Source organism: Lissotriton vulgaris, chromosome 7 (assembly GCF_964263255.1).
Source record: "Lissotriton vulgaris chromosome 7, aLisVul1.2, whole genome shotgun sequence".
NCBI classification, from domain to species: Eukaryota; Metazoa; Chordata; class Amphibia; order Caudata; family Salamandridae; genus Lissotriton; species Lissotriton vulgaris.
Genome location: NC_141695.1, coordinates 1,606,504,594 through 1,606,529,440, shown reverse-complemented (window position 1 = coordinate 1,606,529,440; position 24,847 = coordinate 1,606,504,594). Strand labels below are relative to the sequence as shown.

The 24,847-nt window shown below is 40.3% G+C and overlaps 1 protein-coding gene across 1 annotated transcript in view; it reads right to left on the bottom strand.

Moving 5' to 3' along the window:
• Positions 1-24,847, bottom strand: part of SLC13A3 (solute carrier family 13 member 3) — a 348,426-nt gene that overhangs the window by 131,577 nt on the left and 192,002 nt on the right. Inside the window, exons 5-8 of the mRNA XM_086932535.1 lie at positions 15,742-15,927; positions 9,934-10,059; positions 6,601-6,696; positions 1,970-2,074 (exon numbers count right to left, since the gene is read on the bottom strand). Of these exons, the coding sequence (XP_086788661.1) occupies positions 1,970-2,074; positions 6,601-6,696; positions 9,934-10,059; positions 15,742-15,927 (513 nt within the window). The remainder of the gene's footprint in view (positions 1-1,969; positions 2,075-6,600; positions 6,697-9,933; positions 10,060-15,741; positions 15,928-24,847) is intronic.

Genomic DNA, 24,847 nt, shown 5'->3' with positions numbered 1-24,847 from the left:
ACCCGTGCAGGTAAGACTAGTGGGGCAGGGGGAGGGTGGTGTTGACAGATGACAGCAAGTTAAAATAAAATGTAAAATAAAAAAAACACTTAACTTGCGCTCGGCGATGTGGCGAGCGCAAGGTGTCTTTCTTTTTTGTTGTTATTCTACCTCGTCATTTGTCAGCCTCCCCACCCACGCCACTCAATGGGCAGTCTGCAGACACACTTGACAAAATTGGACCAGGGCTGCACTGGGCCGCACAGGCCATTTATTCCACCAGGCATTCCCCCGGTAGACTGGAGCCCTTGCAGGCCGGTTTTGAAAGCTTAGGTCCTCCCGTTGCCTGGTTCACTTTACCCAGCTACTAGAGGTTAATTGCAGCAGGTACAGGAGACTCTGAGATTGAGAGATTTAGAGGGAGGGGTAGGGAAAGTAGAGAGAGGGTGATCAGGAAGGGAGAAGAGAGGAATAATAGAGAATGGATAGATGGAAACAGAGTGATTGTGCGACGAGACAAAGGGTGCAGGATGGTTTGAGGATTTTTGACAGTGCTGATTTTGGATCCCCAGCCTGCACCTGAACTGGACATTGATCACCTGGGGGGGGTTTTACCTCAAATTTCGTTCCTAGTACTGAGCAGAAGTACACTTCTTGAAGAATAACATAACAAATGTACAAAAGATTGCTTTGCTAGTCTGTATAAAGAAGTATTTCAGCTAGCGAATTTACCGACGGTCAATAGGGAAGGGCTGAAAGGGCTGGACTCCAGAGACCTTGTGCTGCTTCTCTTGAGTCTATTAATCCGGACACACTAATTTAGAGGAGGATCTTCAAAACAAGTGCACACCAGGAATTCAACTTCTCATCTTCAAGCAGACACCCTTACCAACATGTGTGAATAGTCACTTTGGCACTGCTGATTATTTAAATGGATGCTCTTATCAGCTTGTCAAACAGATTAGTGACTCCAATATTGCAAGCTGATGTGGGATGCAACACAATGTGGATTGCATTAGTTACCCACTAGTCTAGCTGAGGAACACAGTGCCATTGAGCAGAGACATAAGGAATCAACAAGAGGCAAGAACCCAGTGCAATCCTCGAGCAAAGGCAGGCACAGGATTGGTGAGAAATACAGAGTAATTATAATACAACAGGAAGCTGCAAGGAATCCCATTAGAACATAATTGTAGAATTAGAACATAAAAATCACAGAGTAGTGCAGTATTACAGCATCATCTTGTAGGCATGCAAAGGGCATAATCTGACCTATGTAGTGTCAATGAGTAGAGTGCAGGAACCATGAATGTGAAATAGACTTAAAACACGGAAAATAAATCATAGAGAAAAGAAATGTATACCTGAGAAAAGAAAACTTTGAAAGGGCGAGTAAATGGAAAAGAAAATTAGGCAAGCCTGGAGCACATGACAAAACTGAAAATAAATTATACAGGTACCTAGATGCAGTGCCTAATTTGTAAGAGAATAAATGCTGGGAACCAAGGTTTTGGTCAGAAGGCTAAATAGCATTGATCCCAACCAATGTCTCATGAATCTACCACCAGACACTCACTTCCTCTTCATCCCCTCTCTTGAATCTACTTTTTCTTACAGATTTCTCTCTTTGTCACTGTTTTCCTCTTTTCCCCGTTTGTGTTTTTCTCTCTCTTGCTCTGGACCAGAATCTTAAGGGAAATATAACTGCTGGTCCCCAAACAATTTGCGCTGGTGGGCCCAAAGGGTGTGTCAAAAATCTTGCACACCTCTTTACTTTACAATATTATAAGTTATATTCATTATATTGACAATTAATAGGTATAAATATAAGTATGGTCTTTCCGTCCTCTCACCAAAACTCCAGACACTATACATTTAAAATTACATCTGACAATGTCTTTTTAAAAGCAAAAAATATAATGTCAGAGGCCTTAAGGTTGCCTAAAACATTCCTGAAACAAATACATTTTGCTGAAATATTTAATCTTACCCAGGTTTAAATAAAATTGCCCATCCAGGAATGAACTTTGGATCTCGTGTAAAGAGAAGAATAGCAAAGAGACAGAAAAATACCAATACCGCTTGTTCTGCAAATCTAAAATATAAAAAAAGAGCAAATAAAAATAATTACATAAGGAAAACAGTTTTTTATTCGTAGTGCAAACTAATAACTGTACTTGCTCAGTGTGTTTTTTAGTTAACTGTCAAGTTGTCAGACTCTCCGAGCAGTTCTTGTAATAGTTTAGTAATGGTGAATTGGTCAATATATACCTTTATTAAAAATTAAAATACAAACAGAGGAAACAACATGAGCCCCAAAGTCATACAAAAAAGTAGAAAAGCATTATTAACAGTGCTGCATTCTCAATGGACCCCCAATCAGCAATCTATCTAAATTTATGTAAAACAATCCAAATAAAATATCAATTCCAAGTTTCCATAAATACAGACAATGAAAGCACTTTTGAGTACTTTTACTATTGCATCATGGAAAGTACACAAAAAAAGCCTGAAATGAGATCCCTTTATTATTATTTTGGATTTGTAGAGCGCATGCCTACCTAGAAAAGGTTTCCCAGCGCTAGCCTCCTTACTGAACCAAGATTAATCAAACATTCACGATTGCAATTATAAAGGTGTAAACAGCTAGGTTCTAAGCTGCTTACGAAAGGCTCTGAACCTTGCACAGGCTCTCAGCGAGTGTGGCAGGTCGTTCCAAAGCTTAGGGCCAAATTCGCAAAGGCCCGACCACCCTGGCGAGACTTGTTTATCCTAGGAACCATTGCCAGATACTGATGGCTGGATTGGAGTGGGCAGTTTGTAATGTATCCAGACACCTATGATCTCAGATAGATAGGTTCTGCATCAGCAAGGCACTTGGGCATCAGGCATAAGGTCTTAAATTTGACTCACCGCTCAATGGACAACCAGTGCAGAGTATGTAGCAAACTGCTGAGGAGATAAACCTTGATTGGTGAAGAAGTAAATGAGCTGTTTCATTTTGTACAGTTTGGAGCCATTTCAGCAAAGATTTTGCAGGACCCAGATACAAAACATTGCTGTAGTCCAGTCTGGAGATCACCAGAGCCTGGACCATTGCTCAGCAAAATAGTCTTCAGCCATTTAAGGATGCTGAAGCAAGTGGCAACCTCTTTGTTTATCTGGTGACTCATGGACAGCTTGTCATCTAGCCATACTCCCAGACATTTAACCACGTGAACTGGGGAAGAAGTTATACACATAGTAGATTCCCAGAGACACGGACCCCAAAGGTGGAGGTGATTGCCCACTAGCAGAGCCTCCGTCTTGCCCTTATTAACTTTCAGTGAATTGGTGTTTATATGGACTGAACCTTGTGCAAGACAGATATTAAGGGCGTCTGCATTGTGGTTATCCTTGATGGATAAGGATACCACATTTTGGGTATCATCAGCAAAAGAGAATAGCTAAAGCCCATGGGATTCCCACAATCGTGGGAAGAGGCCTTATATATAAATTGAACAGAAGTGGGCTATGGGTCGGAGTATGTGGAACCCCGAGGCTAAAAGGTATGGTTTAGGCCTGTATTGATATGTATGCACCTGAAAGGTGCGATTGTGCAGGAAGGATTTTAGCCAAGAAAAGACTTGCCCTGTATTCCCATACCTTCTAGCCTGAGAAGCAGAGTGGAATGGTTCAGTGTGTCGAGTGCGACACTGAGATCAAGAAGGAAGACTCTTTTGAGTCGGGTGTACGAGGACCAAGCGAAGCTGGTTCTGCGGTAAAAGCGAGTATACGCTGTATCAAAGTAGAAGGATTGTAAATGTATCTCTAAATCATATTGAATACCTACTTATTGGATTAAAGAGACTAGAGAGGTAGTCTCTTTTGTGACATTCATTGGAAGTATTCTAAGAAATTTGGATGTGCAACAAATACCGCCCTGAAAATGGACTTGGGGATCTTGTAGACCAACGTGAGAACGAAACGTCGATGAAAAAACATCTTTTTGCTTACATGTATATATTGATAATACAGAATGCAAACCAGATGAAGAGTTTTGTTTGATCTCGCTCAATATGGTGTTTTGGTTTCCATATGTTTTGTAAGCAAAAGGTGTTTTGGATAAATGAATGAAGAATACCAGTAGTATGTCCGTTGCCAGGTTGTGATTTATATTGAAAAACTTTTGGAATAAAATAATAATTTGTATAATCTTGTGTTTATAAAGGAATTCCCTGTACAGATGTACTAATGATCACTGTTGTGACAATATTTGAATAACAAAGGTTGTTGAATGATTCCCCTATGGACAATGATATTTTGTGATTGAACATACCCAGTCCCAAGGAGATTATCGGGTCGCCCTATTCTAGAATAAATTCCAGCATCAAAAGATTTGATGAATCACCATGAATTAAACCAAGTAATTTGCAGCAGTGTTTAGCACAGATGTGTGCATTGCATATGCAGGATAATGCTTTTCCTGCAGAACTGACAAAATCACATACAGCCTACAGCTGGTTGGAATGTATCGTTAATAAAAAGGAGTGCAAGATAGTTTGACCACAAGAAGCTTAGACTTTGGTTCTTGATCATCGAGTTCTCCAGACATCATGTTGTTCTCTTTTTGAATTCACCCATGTGTCAAACATCTGCATAATCCCTTGCTTGAACTAAGACATTAGATTATAACTAATGGCACCCAAGTGGTGCTTCATCTCCCTAGAATTCTGCCAAAGGTTTGCAAAAGTGGCAGAGGTGTCCTCACAGATTCTGTTCTGAATGAACACTAACTGGCTCAGTTTGAATATAGCCAAAACCTAATATTTGATTGCTGGCACAGATTTGACTACAAGAAATGAATATGAGAATCGCAAGTTGAGTAATACAGAAATTCATGTATGTTGCGACAAACTGGGGGTTGGGGGTATAATTGACTCTAGGTTTAATGTAGATAAGCATTTAAACCGCGTTATTGCAGTTTTTAACTTCCACTTTAAACTGTTAAGGAAAACAAAGTTCCTCCAATCAGAAGTGGACTGAGAAACAGTATCAAGGTAGTATATTAAAATCATTTGACTTCATCCGAAACTCTGGTGCCACAGCAATGTATAACCTTCCTGGAAGCTTCCTCTGTGTTCTGACAACTGCATTGGCTCCCTGTAGAGCCTTATTTAAAAAAACCTAAACCTTGGTATTGACACACAAGTCAATGCAGGGCAACAAATCAATGTATTCCTTGTTTTCAACTCAGAACATTGAGATTTGCAACAAAAAAAAAACCTGGTGAGTAATTTGGACTTTATCAGCCTTTTAATTTATAGACCAGTTGATGAATATCAGAACATATTGTCCTGAAAATAGTATATACAGCCACAATATGCAAGTGAAAATTGAATTAAATAATACATATTATCAAAAATAAATGGTAAAATCATTAAAATCAAACAGATATGAACCCTTACGTCCATCTACTAACTGTTCTGAAAGTAACTAACTGCAAGAACTAAACACTTTGCAATGCAATTAAAGATTCTAGATGGACTGACTTCTTTATTAAAGTGGAAATACTATGGTCCATCTAGCTTTTTAATAAGTGTAGGTCACACAATAACATACAAGTCATATGGGACAATATTTTCAGGTACATGGTTTAGCTAGCGCCTTTAGATATTTATGTAATATGCATTTTGCACCAAGAGTAAGCTTTTTATTTTAGAACCTAAGGTAAGAAATAGATGGGAGGCCCATATGGTTTGTTACATCCTTTCAATAACATTACTCTCCTTAGAGAGTCACATTCTGCAAATTCAACACTTCAGCTATGCAACCGTTAGTAACTTCACAGAATACTCGTTGCCTAGGTTGGTACTCTCATTCCCCTCTACAACCCATGCCAATGAAAAATTAACATGAATTTGAATATTACAGTTTAACATAAAGGCATCAAGGCATTGCCTTTACCTTAAACATCCTTTGTTAGTTCAAATGACCATGAAGCATAAAAGTGAGGGTCTGTGTGTGTCTTATCTTCTTGTAACTTTGTTATCTGAATTAACATGAAATGAAAAGTTCTGTCCGTAGTTACAATGAGTCTCCAAGCCAAAGTGCCCAAAAGTCCTGGATAAGTTATAGTAAAAGTTGTTTCAAGTTTTTATGACTTACTTTGGAAGAAAACCTGACCTGGAAACCGGTCTGAGGCTACAGTGCACCTACAGTGCACCTCATGGACTTGGCACTAGTGGATAAGTTATGTAGTTTTACAGTAAATAATTTCTGAATAACGACAGTGTCAAGCCTTAGAGATTCACTTCCGGTGAAGTTTTGCACAATGATTTGCTCTACTCTTGTGCACCTACATTTTTGAGTTGCGGTTACCTTATAAGACCTTTAAGCCTTATAATGTTCCTCGCCTGGAACAATTCGCAAATACTGGCAAATTATCGTCAATTTTGGATAGCAATAATTTAATGCTTCATCAAGTGGTACTACAAGAATTGAAAAATATAAAATCACCATTATTCACTGATACAAAGACTTGCTATTAAACCAAACTGGACTTTAGGATCAATTTAAAACTTGAAATGTGCTGTCACATACCCCCGTTTCTTTATTAAGGAACATTTGTAGTCAACTCACTTGATTGGTCCAAGTTTTCGATAATCTTCTTGTATAACAGCAAATGCTTTGACTTCAGCTGCAGATCTTAGTTCAGATTTCTTTTGTCTAGAACATCTAACATAAATGAAAAAAAAACAATTTATATGTACAGTTCAGTTTTAGAAATGCTGAAATACTACTCAAAATTAGAATATGGAAATATAACAATTTATGTAAAACAAAGTACGTATTTATGATCTTCAAATTATACAGAAAAGTTTTACAACTATGTTTTGTAATATGATAAAAGAGGTTTTCTTTGCTCTGCTGTGATGAACCTATGTGGATATAAAGTGAAGGAGCACTACTAAAGGCATGTGGCTTGACCCCATTAGTAGTTTTTCCTGGAAAGAGTAAAGAAATCTCAAAAATCTAAAAACTGATACCCCAGAGAAAGACATTGAGCAACATTGTGTTGCAGGGAGTCGGGATACTTCAGAGCCATGGTCTCGTGATCAAGGTCAAATTACTGTCAGATTCAAGTATAAAAGTGCTGTGTCCAATGTCAATAGCCCTATGTTATATGAGCATAGACGTTATTTAGGGGTCCCGCATCTGCCACTCCTAGTATGCACTTGCAACCCCAGGCACGGCCTTTGTGACCTCTGACACTAGTGATAGAGAAGGCAATGCCAAGAACAGAAGTTAAACAGGGCCCTGATGAACACGGTTTACTTTTTGAAGCTACCACTGCAAATTGCGACATGAAACTTTTAATTCAGTTAAGCAAATCCGTTTAGCAATGCACCCTTAACTGAATATGTAAAAAACCAAAAGTTATTTAAACAGAATGTTGTCCAGATTTTATTGCTGTAAAAGCATGTGCTCGAATTTAAAACGTTGCCTCACAAGTGATCATAATGAAAGTGCATTATATATGATAAGGATTACGTTCAGCAATCAGCCCTATTTTATTCAACATTTACTTAAAACCTATGATTGCGGTCATCAAAACACATAATATCAGCATCATAAATTATGCGGATGACACACAGCTGATCCTCTCCTTTGAGGGAGAGGATTCCACACCAGTGGAGGTGTTTCATAACTGCTTGCGGGACACGGCCCGATGGTTGCAGAACAACTCCCTACAATTTAATGTAGGAAAGACTGAGGTGCTCTTCTGTGCTGTGAATAGGATTCCTCATCCGCTTCCCTGCATTTTCTGGCCCCCTGGAACTTCGACTGCAGTTCGACCGGCGAAAACTGTCTGTAATCTGGGCATCATGCTTGATAACAAGCTTACTATGGAAGCTCAGGTCACTAAAACGACAGTATGCTGTTTTGCGATCATTAGGTCCCTTCGGAAAATGTTTCCGCTATTACCCTCTCAGGCGCGTGCACAAGTGGCAAGGTGTACGATTCTCAGTAGGCTTGACTACTGTAACGCCCTTCTGCTGGACTCTCCTAACTTCCTGCTGGACAGACTACAAAGGATTTAGTCAGCAGAAGCGAAGTTGGTATTAGGGTTGCCTAGAATATCTTCCGCATCTGCGGCTCTGGCAGAACTTCACTGGCTCCCTTTGAGACAGAGAGTGCAATTTAAATCTCTTTGCCCTGTTTTTAAAGCCCTTCATGGGATAGGGCCTGTGCTGATGTGGAAAAAATTTGACTGGTATACCCAATGAGATTGGTCCTCATCGGCGAGACTGGTGAAGGTACCAAGGTTTAGGAAAGCTAGGTCAGGGGGTAGATCTTTTGGGGTGGCAGCGGCCAAACTGCGGAATAGACTCCCTTGGGAGATCAGACAAATTAGGGAGCTCCTTCCATTTAGAAAAAGTGTAAAAACCTGGCTGTTTCAAGACCTAGATGCCTGACCATGTCTTTGATACTTCCTCCTGCCTTTTTGAGCCGCCTAGCGCCAGGATGCCTGCAAGGTGACAGTGCGCTTTACAAATTGAATAAATAAATACATTAATAAATAAATTAATAGCCAAGCTCGCATTCAAAATATGGTCAACCTGAATTAATACAGGTGGATGAAGTCACTATTTTTTTATGTATCTACCTATTTTTTACCAGTATATTTTATTCTTGGGGCATACCATAGATGAACTAATACACCAGGATTGTATATGGTGTGATGAAGACACATCATTGTGTCGAAACATATAACGGTTGGCGAAAATAAATTCTTGGTGGAGTAACTTTGATCTCTGAGAGTGCGTCTAACTTTGTTGAACTTTAAAGATTTCAATATGTTACAGTGTTTCTGTTTTGAAGAAAGATACGTTTTCATGCTGGGAAAAGCAACATGTGTAATGTTTCTATCTTGTGAGCACCCTATTTAAAATAAGTTATAAAGATATATATTAGACATTGTTCTTTGTTAGTAGCTGTTGTGTTATTGTATAATTGTGCACATTAGGAGCTACTAACTTAATTAGAGTCAATTATTGTGATGCTGTCAAGGTCATGTATCATCACGTCCTGGTTGAATTAAGTGTAAACATTAATTTGATGTAATTTCCTATGATGGCATTGGGGCAAAGGATGGGCATGTGATGTCACTTCTACTACCCCTAGGGTTTTGGTTCATTGGCATGCAACTGCTCAGTACTCTAAAACAAATCCGATTCCCTAAATCACGTTTTGGCGACCTTAGAAACCAATGATAGGGATTGTGGACAACAACAAAAAACAGCTATTACTACTCAGGCCCCAAACAACAGCACTAGGATTGTGCTTTTATCCCAACCACGAAAGCACTTGTGGATGTAAAACTGGTTACAAAAAATGCCAGTGTGAGTCTAAACAGACCAACAGGCAACAACCTCTGAGGCTTTCACTGATGATTAGCCATTTAACTTCAGATTCTAAGTGGCTTTGGTTTATTCATCAAAGTACAGGAGAAAGTTCATGTTGTACTTTAGATTTTCTATACAGATGCAGTGCTCACCATAAGAGAAGGATGAATTCCAATTCAGGAAACAAAGAATATTTTAAATATTATCTTCAATACAAACATGAATACAACAAGTTCTCCTATTTTTAGCACGAGCTTTAACTGAATTTGAACAATGATGTGTTTGTTTATTGAATTTGGGGCGACACCCTTTAATAACTGGCTGAAAAGGGGAGTGGGTGATTGAGAAGCTGTGCAAAATATCTTGGGAAATATTTATTTTCTTTAATTATTTCTTCAAAATTCTGACTGGATTTCGCCTCAGGAACATTTAGAATGGTTGTTACCAAATCAGTGTTCAAACTTCTGTACTGTAGGAAGTGCTCTGTGTAGTATTAAAAGAAACTAAAACAATTAATTATCACCTCAAGTAAACACTCAGAAAAGGAGCAAATAAATGAAGTTACCTGATACGGATTGCTCCATGCAAGATGGCGATCCAAAGCCAGCCAAAGAAGAGGAAAAGCAGCATCAAAGGGAAGGCGAATAAAAACCAAGATCCGAAGTTCACCACGTCGCAACCTGGAAAATAGCTTTGCAAACAGAAGTTACGTAAGTTGGTGTAAGCAAATACCTGCATACATGGTTTACGCCTTGTACAAGGATAATGGAAAATTTTGAAAAACACACTGCGATTTCAGACGTGAACATAAATCCACTGCATTCTGACTCTCTTAGATAAGTCGTGCCACCTGCATTGAACAAATCCATGAATAAGTCCTCCCAACTAAATTGAAAATCAGGTTTTGTCTGTGTGCCATTATTTCGAATTTCTAGTGTTTTTTCGGGGGATTTTAAGGCTATGTTAGAATGGGGATCATTAGCTCAGACTCATATATGCTACACTAAACAACAATTTTCTTGGGATGATCTTAAAATCGCATTCAATACTCTAAAAACTGCTCACCTCCCCTAGGCTTCATCTATCTCTTACCCCTAAAAAGAAATCTCTTACCCCTAAAAAGAAATCTCACCATCCTAAACTCCACCCATCCCTGATGCCAAAAACTTCTCACCAACCCTAAACTCCACCCATTCTTGTCGCCTAAAATGCTTACCCACCCTTAAATTTCACTAATCTCTGGCACCTAAACACCCTTGACACCCTTAAACTCCCCTTTCCCTGAACCCTTAAACCGTATCATCCCTAAACTCCAACCATCCTTGAACCAAAGAAACCTTCCCACTCTAAACTCCACCTATTCCCTCATCACCCCTTAGATCTACATATTCCTGAAGCCTGAAACCCCTCACCACACTCATCTCCAGCCATCCCGGAGCCTAAAAGGCCCTCCACTTGTCTCTGAAGCAATAAAAACACCTCACCCACAGCTAAACGTCACCATTCTCTGAACCATAAAAATGACCTCACAGCCCCTAAAATCCACCCATTTACAAATCCTAATCTTACCCACCTCCAAGCTCCACCCTTCCCTGAGCTCTAAAAACCCCTTGCAATTCCCAGAACCTAGCCATGCTTTATCCTAAAAACCCTCTCAACCCTTAAGCTCACCACTTCCTGAACCTTAAAAACTCCTCACCATCCAAAACTTAACATATACTAAACCTCCCCAGATCCCTAAAAACTCCTCACCACCCATTAGCTCCACCCTAAACTCCACCCACTTCTGAACCACTAAAAACCCCTCACCATCACTAAAATCCATCTATTTTTGAACATATATATATATATATATATATATATATACACACACACATATTATATATATATATATATATATATATATATATATATATATATATATATATATATACACACACACACACAAAAGACACAGGTGACTTCCTGAATAAAGTTCAATTGAGTACTTGGTCAGAAGAATTGTTGTTCATCACCCTGGACATAGAATATATACAAGCATTGAACATGTGACAGGGTTAAATGCAATCAAGTATTTGTCTGGACAAAAGACACATTGAATAAAACCAGCACAACAAAATGCTTTTAAGCTTGTTCTCGTGGTGCCTACATAATAATTATTTTTCATTTGGCAATGATGTTTTCTTACAAAAGAGAGGAGTTGCTATGGGGGCCTGCTTCTCCCCCAGTTAAGCATGCTTGCATGTTGGCTGGTGGGAGGAGCTGGTCCTCAGAAAACTCATGCTATTGATTTTAATAATCATGTTTTGTACTGGTTAAGATACATCAATGATGATTTTATTGTTTGGCAAGGAAATGAAACAAGTGCAATGGAGTTTATCAATCGCATTAACAACAATACTGCTAATCCTAAATTCACTTCTCATGTGAATAAGGACTGCATTGAATTTCTTGATGTGAAGGTGTACCACATACAGGGGCATTTAGCGACAACGCTTTTTAGAAAATCCACTGCTGTCAATCTAACACTCCATGCCAGCAGTGCCCATCCCAAACATCTGATCAAAAAAATTCCCTACGGGGATCTATTATGTTTAAAAAGAATATGCAGTACAGAAGGAGACCTAAAAAGATGTGCTGAAGAGGCTCTTTGCAGATTCAGACAAAGAGGGTACAGTGAAGGGATCCGGAGAAAGGCAGTAGACAAAACTAATGAGAGAACCAGCGAATCGTTGCTGAGCACCAGTAACAATAAAGAAAGGTCCAAGGTTACAAGCACAGGACCTAGGCTAATCACTACCTTCAGCAAGCAAGAGAGAAAGATTTGGGGCCAGATGTAGGTGCCCTAATACCGGTCGGTAACGGCCGAATTCGGCCGTTACCGACCGGTATTTGGGTTTCCAGATGTAGGGGGCCTATATTTTACCGATTCTGTAAAGTTACAGAATCGGTAAATTTACAGAATCGGTAAAATACCGAATCGGTATATTTACCGATTCGGAAAAACCATATGTAGGTGGCACTCCTAAGAGTGCCACAGGCCCTTAAAAATCGGTATTTTACCACCCAATCCTATTGGGTGGTAAAATACCGAAATCAGGTGTGCATGCACATCTGTGCATGCACACTTGTGCACTGTGAACCACAGACATGCCCTTAGGGCATGTCTGTGTGCCACATTGCACACAAGTCCAGAATTGGGGTGCTAGAGGGTGTCAAAGTGAGACCCCCTGGACCCTTGCAGGATTCGGTATTTACCGATTCTGTAAATACCGAATCTGTATTTCACATTGATTCCTATGGGTTCAAGGCCCATAGGAATCAATGGGAAATACAGAATCGTTATTTACATAATCTGTAAATACCGACTCTGACAGATTCGGTAATTTTTTACCTACATCTGCCTCCTTCCAATTTACCGACTTTTAAATACCGAATCGGTATGACTCGGTATTTAAAAGTCGGTAAATCGGATTTACCTACATCTGGCCCTTGGTCCATCATTATGCGTAACTGGCCAATTGTGCTCACTGATGGGGTACTGTCTCCCAGATTACCTTCCTATCCAGTTGTCACTTACACAAAAGTGTGTCTATGTGCACGCAGATCGTGAAACCGAGGCCAGAGTTATCACCACATCAGTTATCAGAGCATGCAAGTTTGGTGTGAACACGGCACATTATTCTACACCGTTTAGCCCAGACGAAATAGCTATTCGGGGCACCCTGAATTGTAGGACGGAATTTGCGGTGTATATTCTGACATACACCTGCAGCTTAAGATATGTCGGCAGCACGAAGTTACAGGTGCATGTCAGAATATTACAGCACCAGTGGGCCATCGCAAATAATGATTTGATCTATCCAGTGGCCCGACATTTCAAGCAGGTGCATAACAATGACCTTAACTGTTTAAGTTGTTTTGTGGTGGCAACGGTTCCAAAACTGCGTAGAGGTGGCGACAGGGAAAGAGCTCTAAGACAGATGGAGTCCAGAATGATCATAGAGCTTGATAGCAAGTTCCCTCACAGCCTTAATAACACGTAGTACTTACATAATTTTTTATAGGGATAAGATGAAATAAACCTAGACGAAACCCTATAAATCTGTTTTCTGTATGTTTGGTAGGTAGGTTTCCCAGATGTCCCATATATATGACTGTATCATGTCTTTGTAAATAGGTATTAGTTCCAGCCTCGGCCTTTCTTCAATTGAATCAAATTTTTTATTGAATGGAATGTAGTTTTTTTCGGTTTTTATAGGATCAGTTGTGGAGAACTCGCATTGTTTATATATGTTTTAATTGTGGGATGAATTTTCAACGTGCATTTATGTTTTGCACCAGCACTTTATCTATGTAATTATATGCACATAAGACAGCACTTTAGCACTTAGCACTTCATGAAAGAATTCGTAAATTTGATGATGATACAGGTTAGAGGGATTTATCCTAACCATCTAGAGAAGCGGTGACTCAATATGAATTTATCCCATTACTACAGCATTTAATCAGGAGAGAATGTTTATGTACAATGAGACACGTTGTATGAGGTTATTGTTTACTTAACACAATGGTTTACAGTACGAGTTGTGATGGTGAATACTATCAAGCAGGGTCATGTGCAATATTATATCATTTTTTGATCATTGCTATATGAAATTTCCCGTTCTACTGTTTTTATTCAGATATAATTTAACATGATGTATTTTATAGGATGAGTTTTAGTTTTTTAATATTGAAACAATTCATTTATCATGTTATGTATAGACCATCTTAACATTAATATTGTTATTAATCAACTCTTACTGCATTTTCCATTTCAAATAATGTGAATTCCAATGCCTTGTAGATACCTTTTGTTGTGGGGTAGAAAATCACTGCGTTTGAGGCCATGAAAAACAGACTCGATAACCGGGTGATGGAAATGCAATTGTTTTCTATGCCTATCACACAAACACACAAGATACAGGTCTGAGAACAATTATGTGCTTATAAATCCCAGTATTCAAAGTGCTGAGTACTAGAAAGCTAGGACTGGTGTCACCCAGGACAAGGGTCTACTTTGCACCTATGCTGCATGTGTCTCCACACCACAACACATTACCAGACAACTCTGGATATGCTCGGCTTCTCCCTCTTTAGCTGCAAAATGACTTCGCCCCTTTACACCAATGTAACTCAATGACCAAGTCGATCTGACTTGAAAGAAATTCATCTGTTTCTGGGGTGTTTTCCATAAAAGTGCCTGAAAATCCTGCAATTATAATGCAAAAAAAGACAGAATCCCCTTACTTGAATGAAAAAAACATCTTAGGACTACACCGGCTAACCATCCCGGCATGTGGTAACTTGAGAGCTGTAATATAATGAAAAAAATGCTCAAATGGAACAGAGCACATAACCATCGAAGCGTCTGTCATTATGGGCCATATGTATCAACATTCCGTTTTGCGATTCCTAATTAGCGATTTTTAAGGAATCGCTATTTAGAAATCGCAAAATGGTATGTATGTAGAAAATTGCTTCTGATTAGCGATTCCTTAAAATTCCATAATTGCGATTAGCAAATTGCTAATCGCAATTAAGGAATAATTTCCCATTCATTTCTATGGGCCAGGAGGCCCATAGGAATGAAGGGGAAATTGCGAATCGCAATTGGTAATCGCAAATTGTGAATATTTTCAAGGGTGCAGGGGTGTCTCAAGAACACCCTGCTGCACCCCTGAAAATGACATGTGTGCGCATATGGCGCACATACATGCCCTAAGGGCATGTAAGAGCGTCACATGGCACCTTTTGATTTTTAAAATAATGCTTTTTTGAAAGAATTCGCAACTTACCACTAACTAGAAGTTGGTGGTAATTTGCGATTCCTTAATGGCATTTTGGAATGTTTTTTTCCTTGATACATTGCATTTAAGGAATCGCAAAATTTGCAATTCCTTAAATGCAATCGCAAAATAAGGAATGGCAAATTTAGCGATTCCTTATTTTGCAACAAAATGTTTCATACATACCATTTAGCGAAAAAGGTTCGCAAAGGCAAGAATTCTGCTAATTTCGGAGTTTGCGAACCCATTTTGCCTTGATACATATGGCCCTAAGATATTTAGCCAGTTTTCTATGGTTGTGCATTCCATCCCTTTGCATATTGATGGGAGCTGTCATTGTAGTCTGCGTCCATTAATACTGCCAATTTCCAATTTGGAGGGCCAAGCTCATGCCTGATGCCACCTGTCCAATCTATTCACAATATATACCTTTATCTGCCAGTAGAGGACAGAACCTGGAGAATCATGCATTTCACAATAATGATTATTAAATGAATGGCTACACAAATGAATAAAAATAATGGCACATTTTTCAGAAGTACCTTTTTAGCTGTCCAAGGAGAATGAGGTTTGGTGCTGTCCCCGTTAGAGTGGCTGTACCTCCAATGCTGGCAGAGTAAGGTATGCAAATGAGGAACCCTTTCCAGATCTTATTTCGATATGACTTCTCCTTTTGTGAATCAGCAGGACTCTGCAACATGACTTCCATTTTTTCCATAAGATCTTTGCTTTAAAAACATGTATAGACATGACAAATTAGCAAAGTATATTTACAATTTGCTAGCATACCTTTGTAGTGTACGACTCGCATTTCCATTTTTTCCTCAGTGTGTAATTTTATGTTAATGGTAAAAGGGTGTTATACAACCAGGCAAATTATATAATATTTACAGCATGAAACTTCACTACCTGTAGCAATTATGAAAACGTGGTAAAGAGGACCAACGTAAACTACTGAAACAAGTACATTAATCAACTTGGTTCATCCACTTATGCGATAATATATAACCAGTTCAAGAAGTTTTTCAGCTGCTTCCGATTTTAAATGATGAATGTCTAAGTGACCAATTTTGTAAAGAAATTACAATATATATGATTATACAGTAACAATGTAGCTTGGCCCTGTTCATATTTGTTTTTTTTGTCCTCATTTGCCTTGCACTCTTTAAGGAAACACCGACCACATTACGTGCCTTAATTTGAGAGACACCAGATTTTAGATTATCTCTCATTCCGGGGCACGAATGACATATTGGCGGAAGAGGAATCCAAAACAAGAGGGGGAGTGGGTGCTGATGAAATTACTCCATCAAGGTATGTTTCAACCTGTTGGGCCTTTACAGTTACCGGAGAGACCGATGACACAAGGTCCATGGAGTGAAGGAGGCATATCATAGGACCTGGGGGAAAAAAACCCGGAAACCCTATCTCCACTGTACCAACAGGTCCCAAAAAGCCACATTTTTTTTTACTATAAGTTCTAGCCTGGTCCACTTTACATGTTTCGTATAGGGACATCAGCCAGCCTGAGTGCATTGGTGCAGCAGTGTCTACCCAGAACTTAAGGATTTGTCTTCTTGCTAGAAGAATTGTGTAAAAAAGGAAAGATCTTGCCTGGCCGGAGATATTTTCATCTGCGCCAAAAATAATTAACGGCAGAGTAATAGAGAACGATGTATTAAGAATAGAGTCCAGCGACGACGTTACTTTCTCCCAAAATATGCAAATGGGGGGACAGTCCTTAAACATATGCACGTCCGATGCTTCAGATTGCATTTGTTGCATGTCTTTCCTGGCTAGAATTTTGATAGCCTTAGGGGAGAAAGGTAAGCACGATGTACTGTGAAAAGATTGTTGCGCCTCAGCCATGCTGGTTTAACAATCTTATACAGAAGGGTGAATGAATTCGTCCATAGCTGCTCACACTGAAGACCCAGCTCACCCCCCCCCCCCCACAATTCATCAGAGAGGATGACATCCCCATCAACCTCCTCCAAAATGCTCAAGTACCAAAGTGCGACCTCTTTACCACCCCCTTTCCTCACCACCAACTGATGTTCCAGATTGTTGACTTTCCCCAGGGGGACACCTTTCCTACATAAAGCCGGAGCCTAGCTATTAAGCTGCATATGTTTGAACCTAGATAGGCCAGGGCCTACCCTATCCTGTCTCTTCCCATATCACCATTGAACCCCCTGCCAGCAGATCTCCCCACCTTACAATCCCAGCATCCTTCACAGGAGTAGCCAGACTGTCCTGTAGACACGATGGTAAACCTGGGGATTCCCATAAAGGTGCAACATTTGAAAAATAAGAAAGCCCTATTTTCTTCTTAATCTGCATCCAGGCTCTAGCCAGAGATTGGAGAATTTTAAATTTGACTTTTTTGAAGAGTTTTTGGTCCCCAAACTTAAACAAATATCCATCAGTTGGTAAGTCAGCCCCTACTAACATGGCCTGAAACATTATTCCTATTGATGAACTAGATGGTGTTTTCAAAAGCATTCTGGAATGGGACAACTGAAAGGCCCATGCATAGTACTGCAAGTCAGGTAGTGCCAGCCCACCCTTTTCCATCCTCCTTCTCAACTTCTTCCATGCCAATCTAGTGGCTTTATATTTCTAGGTAAAGGAATTGATCTCTCACTGACTTTTGTCGTTGTTTAGTATCAAAGGTCAGAGGGGTGGTGTTAAAAATAAATGCGTACTTAGGAAGAATAGACATCTTCACTAGGTTTATCCTCCCTAGTATAGTTAACGGGAGGTAGTCCCAAGATTTAAATTTTTTCTGACATTCTTTGAAGACCCGGTCAATGTTGTTTTGCGCTATGCTCCCAACCTCTTGAGTGATACGAATTCCAATATATCGCATGGAGGAGGTCACGTCAAGTTGTATGTTACTGATATTCCAGGCCAATATTTCTGTTTTGCTTGCATTTACCGCATACCCAGAAACTCGCCCAAACTCCTCTGCGCGCTTAATAACTGTAGGGAACGCTAAATCCAGGTCAGATGTAAAAATAAGAATGTCGTCTGCATAAAGGTCTACCCGCCTTTCCCACCCTTCGAATTTAAAGGAAGGAATGTTGACATCTTCTCTAAAACCTGAGCAAATGGCTCGATGTACAAATTAAAAAGAAGGGGGGAGAGTGGGAAGCCCTGCCTTGTGGGCCCTGTTTATATTGTTAAATTCTAAACATTTAGTTGGGCCTTTCTGCCTCTATCTTGAAAGTGTAACTTGGCATGTTTCTTACAAACATTTTCCAGGAAGCTTCCTGTACTTTTGGAAAATTGAGATGCGTGTGTTTCTTTAGCTTTAGGTCTAGCTTAGCAAAAGTGTTTAAGAACTTCTATAGTTCTTATTAGGTATGGGCGGAGTTTGCGGATCCACGATCCGCGGATTTTGCGGATCGATCCGCAAAATCGGCGGATTTGCGGATCCGCGGATTTGCCCTACTGAATGAGTCACTTCATTTGAGCTTCAACTAGTTTCAGCGGCCATGTGTGTGTTACTATGCAATCGCCCCGAGGGGCGCAGTGTTCCCTTGGGTGAGCTGTCCATCAAAGTGGGTCAATGGTGGAAAGACGGTGCATACTGCGAGTGTGTGTTGGGGGGGGGGCTTCCAAGCCCAAAGTCAGGCGCCCCGAGGGGTGCAGGGGTCCCTTCAGCTCCTGGCCACAGGAACAGCAAGAGGATTGCGCTTGTGAAAGTCAAGGATGCAAAGGCCTCTATCACAGCTGATTTTCCACGGTAGATTTGGGAAGAAGGCACACCTGCCTCGACGACGCTCACGATTGTTTTTGGGCTGATGAATGAGTCACTTCATTTGAGCTTCAGCTAGTTTCAGCGGCCATGTGTGTGTTACTATGCAATCGCCTCGAGGGGCGCAGGGTTCCCTTGGGTGAGCTGTCCATCATAGTGGGTCAATGGCGGGAAGACGGTGCACACCGCGAGTGTGTGGGGGGGGCTTCCAAGCCCAAAGTCAGGCGCCCCGAGGGGTGCAGGGGTCCCTTCAGCTCCTGGCCACAGGAACAGCACGAGGATTGCGCACGTGAAAGTCAAGGATGCAAAGGCCTCTATAACAGCTGATTTTCCACGGTAGATTTGGGAAGAAGGCACACCTGCCTCGACGACGCTCACGATTGTTTTTGGGCTGATGAATGAGTCACTGAAGTCACAGGAAGGGCATGTTGTAAATATTTTACGATGGCGCCGGCAAGCTGCCAGCGCCATCCTAAAATACTTACTAAATTAGCTTCAACAGGAAGCTCTAATAGATAAAATAAAGCAGGTGGGAGCACCTGCTTTATTTTATCTATTAGAGCTTCCTGTTGAAGCCAACTTAGTAACAATTTTTGGATGGCGCTGGCAGCTTGCCGGCGCCATCGTAAAATAGTTAAAACAGGCCAGCCAGGCTTCAACTTTTGCCCCCGGAATCCGCAGCTCGCGGATTTGCGAATTCGCGGTAAATTCGCAGGAGTTCGCGGATCGAATTTACCGAAAATTCGCAAAATCCACGAGCGGAACGGATTTTGCGCTCACCCCTAGTTCTTATGGAGCGCCTTATATTGTTTAACGCCTTCACTGCTAATCCTTCTCCCCTGTGCTAAGCCTTTTTGGCTATTTGGGGTAGTTCACTCTTAGGCCCCTGTAACTTTTTGACCCCATAAGGTATACATGCTAAATTTGCGTCCTTTTCTTACAACATCATGGGTATTCTAAAGGTACCCAGGGTTTGTGGTTTCCCCTGGAGGGGACGCAGAAATTAGCCAAAATAGTTACATTGTGTTTTTTTGGGGGGGGGATGGGAAAAAAGTGCTGCAAATGAAAGCGTCCTGCAAATGGTATCAACAAAGGGATTGTGAGGCTCAAATCACCATTTTCCCACCTTTCAGGGACTGACAGACTTTTGTCAGAAAACCAACATTTTCAACACAGTTTTTGCATTTTATAGGGACATAGCCTATTTTAGCAATTTTTTTGGGCTTTCAACCTTCTTCCAGTTAATGGTAGAAATGGGTAGGAAAGCAATAATGGATCCTGAAAAGCTATACATTTTAGAAAAGTAGATAAAATTCAGCAAGGGGTCATTTGTGTAGATCCTTCAAGGTTTCGTTATAGAAACTAACAGTTCAAAATAGGAAAAGTTTAAAAAAACAGCCATCTGTGCCAACGTTTTCACCTGTAACTTCTTCTAAATATGACAGATGTTTGAAAGACATATACCATTACATCTGCTGGACCTTTCTGGTTGTGGGGATATATATGACTTGTAGGTTCACCAAGAACCCGACGAACCCAGAGCCAATAACTGAGCAGCGTCTTGCAATGGTTTTTTATTATGTACCGGCTACATAGCAATTAATTTGGAAAAATATATACGGTGAAAAATTTGGCATGAAAGACATCTATGTAGCTCTAATATTGAACAAAGTATAGAGTTTAGAAACAGTAGCTATTTGCACATTTCCGAAATTGTGAGTAACCATACTAGCATGAGAATATTAGAGCATTTTTCAAAGTGACTTCTTTTTTACACATGGTCTTTCATTTAGAAGGCAGAAATGTATCTAAAGCAAATGGGTAATTTCTCTACAATTCTGTGTTCCCCTAAGTCTCCCAATAAAAATGGTACCTCACTTAAGTAGGTAGGCCTAGTGCCCGCAACAGGAAACGGCTCAAAACATAACATGAACTCACTTCATTTTAACAGTGAAAACTGACCCTTTTTTTTCCAAGGTAACTAGCTGTAGATTTTGAACCCTAGCTCTGCTGGCACATAGGGAAACCTAGCAAACCTATACATTTTTAACACTAGACTTCCAGGGCAATCCAAATTTGGTTGACTTGTCTGGCTCTCACCAGGTTCTGATACCCAGAATCCCTTACAAACCTCAAACTGTGTCCAAATAAAAGACACATTTGCCTCACATTTCTGTGGTGGAAAGTTCTGGAATGTGTGTGGATCCACCAAAATTTACCCACCCCCCATTTCTCAAAGTCTTGAGAGAAAAATGGTACCTCACTTGTGTGGGTAGGCCGAGTGCCCGTGACAGGAAACAGCCCAAAACAAAATATGGACACACCACATTTTCAGTGAAAATTGACCCTTTTTTTGCAAAGTGCCTAGCTGTAGATTTTGAATCCCAACTCTTCCGGAACCTAGGGAAATCTAGACAACCTATACATTTTTTAACACTAGACAGCCAGGGGAATACAGTATGGGGTGACTTGTCTTGCTCTCACCAGGTTCTGTTAAATGAATCCCTTGTAAACCTCAAACTGTGTATAAACAAAAACATTTTCCTCACATTTCTATGGTGAAAAGCCCTGGAATCTGTGAAGATCCACAACATTCCACCCACCCCACATTCCCTGAAGTCTTACAAAAAAATGGTATCTTGGTTGTGTGGGTAGGCCTAGTGCCCGTGACAGGAAATGGCCCAAAACGCACCGTGGGACATACCATATTTTCATAGTGAAAACGGACCCGATTTTTTTTGCAAAGTGACTAGCCCAAGATTTTGAGCCCTAGCTCTGCCGCAAATCTAGCAAACCTATACAGTTTTTAAAACTAGACACCCAGGGTGATAGAGGATAGGATGACTTGTCAGGCTGTCGCCAGGTTCTGTTACTCAGAATCCCTTGCAAACCTCAAACTTTATTTTTAAAAAAGCATTTTCCTCACATTTCTGTGGTGGAAAGTTCTGGAAGCTTCCTGGATCCACAACCAGACCCCCCAAGGATATTGCGTCATGGATTAGTAAATTTAGCGGCACAAATATGGAAATTTAGCGGCACAAATATCAAAATTTAGCGGCATTTTTGGGGCACTGTATTTTACTCATAATCATTCATTTTCAGCCTGAAATCAATGGAAACTATTTTAGCAGAGCATTCCACTGGTAATAGGCACATTTAAAGTATCTGCTGCTATAGGGAAGCACAGCTCCAGTCCTAACCTTGTGGGGGTGTGGTGTATTTCTCCCTGGGATGTTCTAGTGCCCATGTATGCATTGTGTCGGGGCACCACTGCCTCTGGAACTGAGAGGCAGTACACCTCTTCCTCAGGCACCCTCTTTATAAAAAAAATTAAATAGTGCTATGGGGGCCCTCAACTATAAGATCAGTAATGTTAAGGAAAGCCTAGGTGCCACCAAACAGGTTTTGTTGCATCAGAAGTCGCCTGCCCCAGTGCTGCATAAACTAACCTGAGTTGATTAAATACATCTGGGTCCTCCTGATGGAGGAGATTTAATCCTTGTATTTCACATGAACTTGTAACTATTGATGATTCAGATCCAGTTAATGCTGTAAAGCCTTTGACTATTTTTTTCCCAGCTCACACCCAGGGAAAAGTAAAAAAGGACTCCTTGCGTACTGTGCACCGTAAGGATAAAGTGCTGCCCAATTCAGTTGGCAGTCCAGTGTATGCCACTACTGCTGTAGTGACTTTGGAGGTTAGGTCAGTTTCAACATCACAAACGCTGACTATACCCAGCACTCAAGAGACTATTTGACTCATTCATGGGTAGACTAAAAGCAATTAAGTGTGCCAATGTGACTTGCCCACCTCTGATCACCTACCCACGTCAATTCGAAGAATTGAGAGTGCCACTGATGCCCCCCCAATCTTGTGGGACCATACAGCGCGCCTTGATTTGGATAGCTGTATTTCCAAGGAAACTAATACTGTAACACTTGTCTCTCAAGCTAATTCTGCTGGTCTTCCTGTACTGTCTTTCTGACTCTGGATGCACAGAGTGCACTGTCACCATGGGCTGTTCCCATTGGAAAAGGCTGCTGCAGATTTGGCACCGTGTTAGGCAGCGATTGCGTGTTATTAATTCAACTCTGGAGCATGTCAAAGAAGCAACATTAATTTCGAATATAACCTACCCCAAGATCCGCAAGTACTTGGTAACACAAACCTGTGTGGCAATGTAACACAGCTCTGTGTTTACTGAATGAGTCACGCTTCCTGCTTCGAAAGCTCAATGGCTTGATGGCTTCTGAATGAATCACAGCTCACAACCCCCTCAGCTGAGACTCTCTGGCCGGTCCTCTTGAAAGGGGTGTAAAGGACTCAATCATATCACGGATGCCTTTTTGCAGACACATGCCATAAATAACAGTGGCAAATGCACGCACCAATGATGTGCAAAACAAAAGTACGTGCCGGTGGGCATGCTGCACACCAGGCCTTTCGTAATCTAATGTTTGCATGCAAGTCTGGTGTGCTTGAAACCGGCTATTAAAAGATTCCTTCAATGTAGCATTCACCAGGACAGCAATGGCTTTATTTTTTCATTAAAGAAGGCTTAAAATTAAAAAAAATGTACACGCCAAACTCGATCTGCCTATCTGTTTCCATTTGAAAGTTATCGCTTATTAAATGTATCTTATAGGAGAGGTAGGCCTTGCAGCAGTGAAAAACAAAATGAGTTTTTCGCTACCAAGACATGTAAAACTTAAAAGTCAATGTCCAACTTTTTAAATACACTGCACCCTGCCTTATGGGATGATTAGGGTTTTCCCTAAGGGTGGCTTGTATGCACAAAAAAGGAAGGTTTAGGCCTGAAAAAAAGTTTATTTTGTTGGGTCAAAATGGCAGCTCAAACTGCACACACATGCTGCAATGGCAGCTTGGGACATGTTTTAAAGGCTACTTAAGTGATTGGCACAATCAGTGCTGCAAGCCTACTGGTAGTATTTAATTTGAAGGACCTGGGTGCATGTAGTACCATGTTACTAGGGACTTACAAGTAAATTAAATATGCCACTGTTACCATTCTTATGGGAGGGAGCACAAGCACGTTAGCACGGGTTAGCAGTGGTGAAGGACACAGAATCCTAATTCCAGCCAAAACAGGAGGCTGGAAGGCAAAAGACCAGGGAAAACTGTACCAAGGATGTCAGGTACAACAAGGGGCAAAATATATTTATGTGGAATTTGACAACGTCCAAGAAGAAGTTATCAAACAGTTAATTTGAAATAGTCTTTTGCAGTTGCGGTCCTGGAAATAATTTAAACATGTGATCAAACTAACATGGCACTCGCACATAAACACATAATTCATACATCCTAACCATTTGCATTATAAAGCAAACTTACAATCATACTGTTTCTTCCAAATAAACAGACACTATAGCACTGATCAAACATGCAAGATGCACTTTACAACCACAAAAATCCTATAACATGTCAAGATTCTCAAAGCAACCAGTCTCTACCTCAAAACATTAAACTGCTGTTAAACTATGGTCTATCCTATAACTCTTAGTATGCATTAGAGCCATTTTATAGAAAATAACCAAAAAGTAGTTAAACCAATTCTTTTAACTGTCTTCCATGACTCCCTTTCTACTACAAATGTTATACAACTATACAATTACAAGATTTGCACTATTTACCTAAACATAAAATTAATTGGTTTGCTTTAAATTTATTTTAAAAGTCTTACAAATCAATGTTATGGTTATTACATGTAAGTAAGTATATATGGAGCTATTACAACATAAAAACTAAGCAACTAAAACAAATATGACAATCTTTCTCTTGCAACAATCATTTCAACATATTAACAATTGTTGAAAGCATAAATAACAAGCTATATCTATTGTCATTCCAATGTTTGTTTTCTATC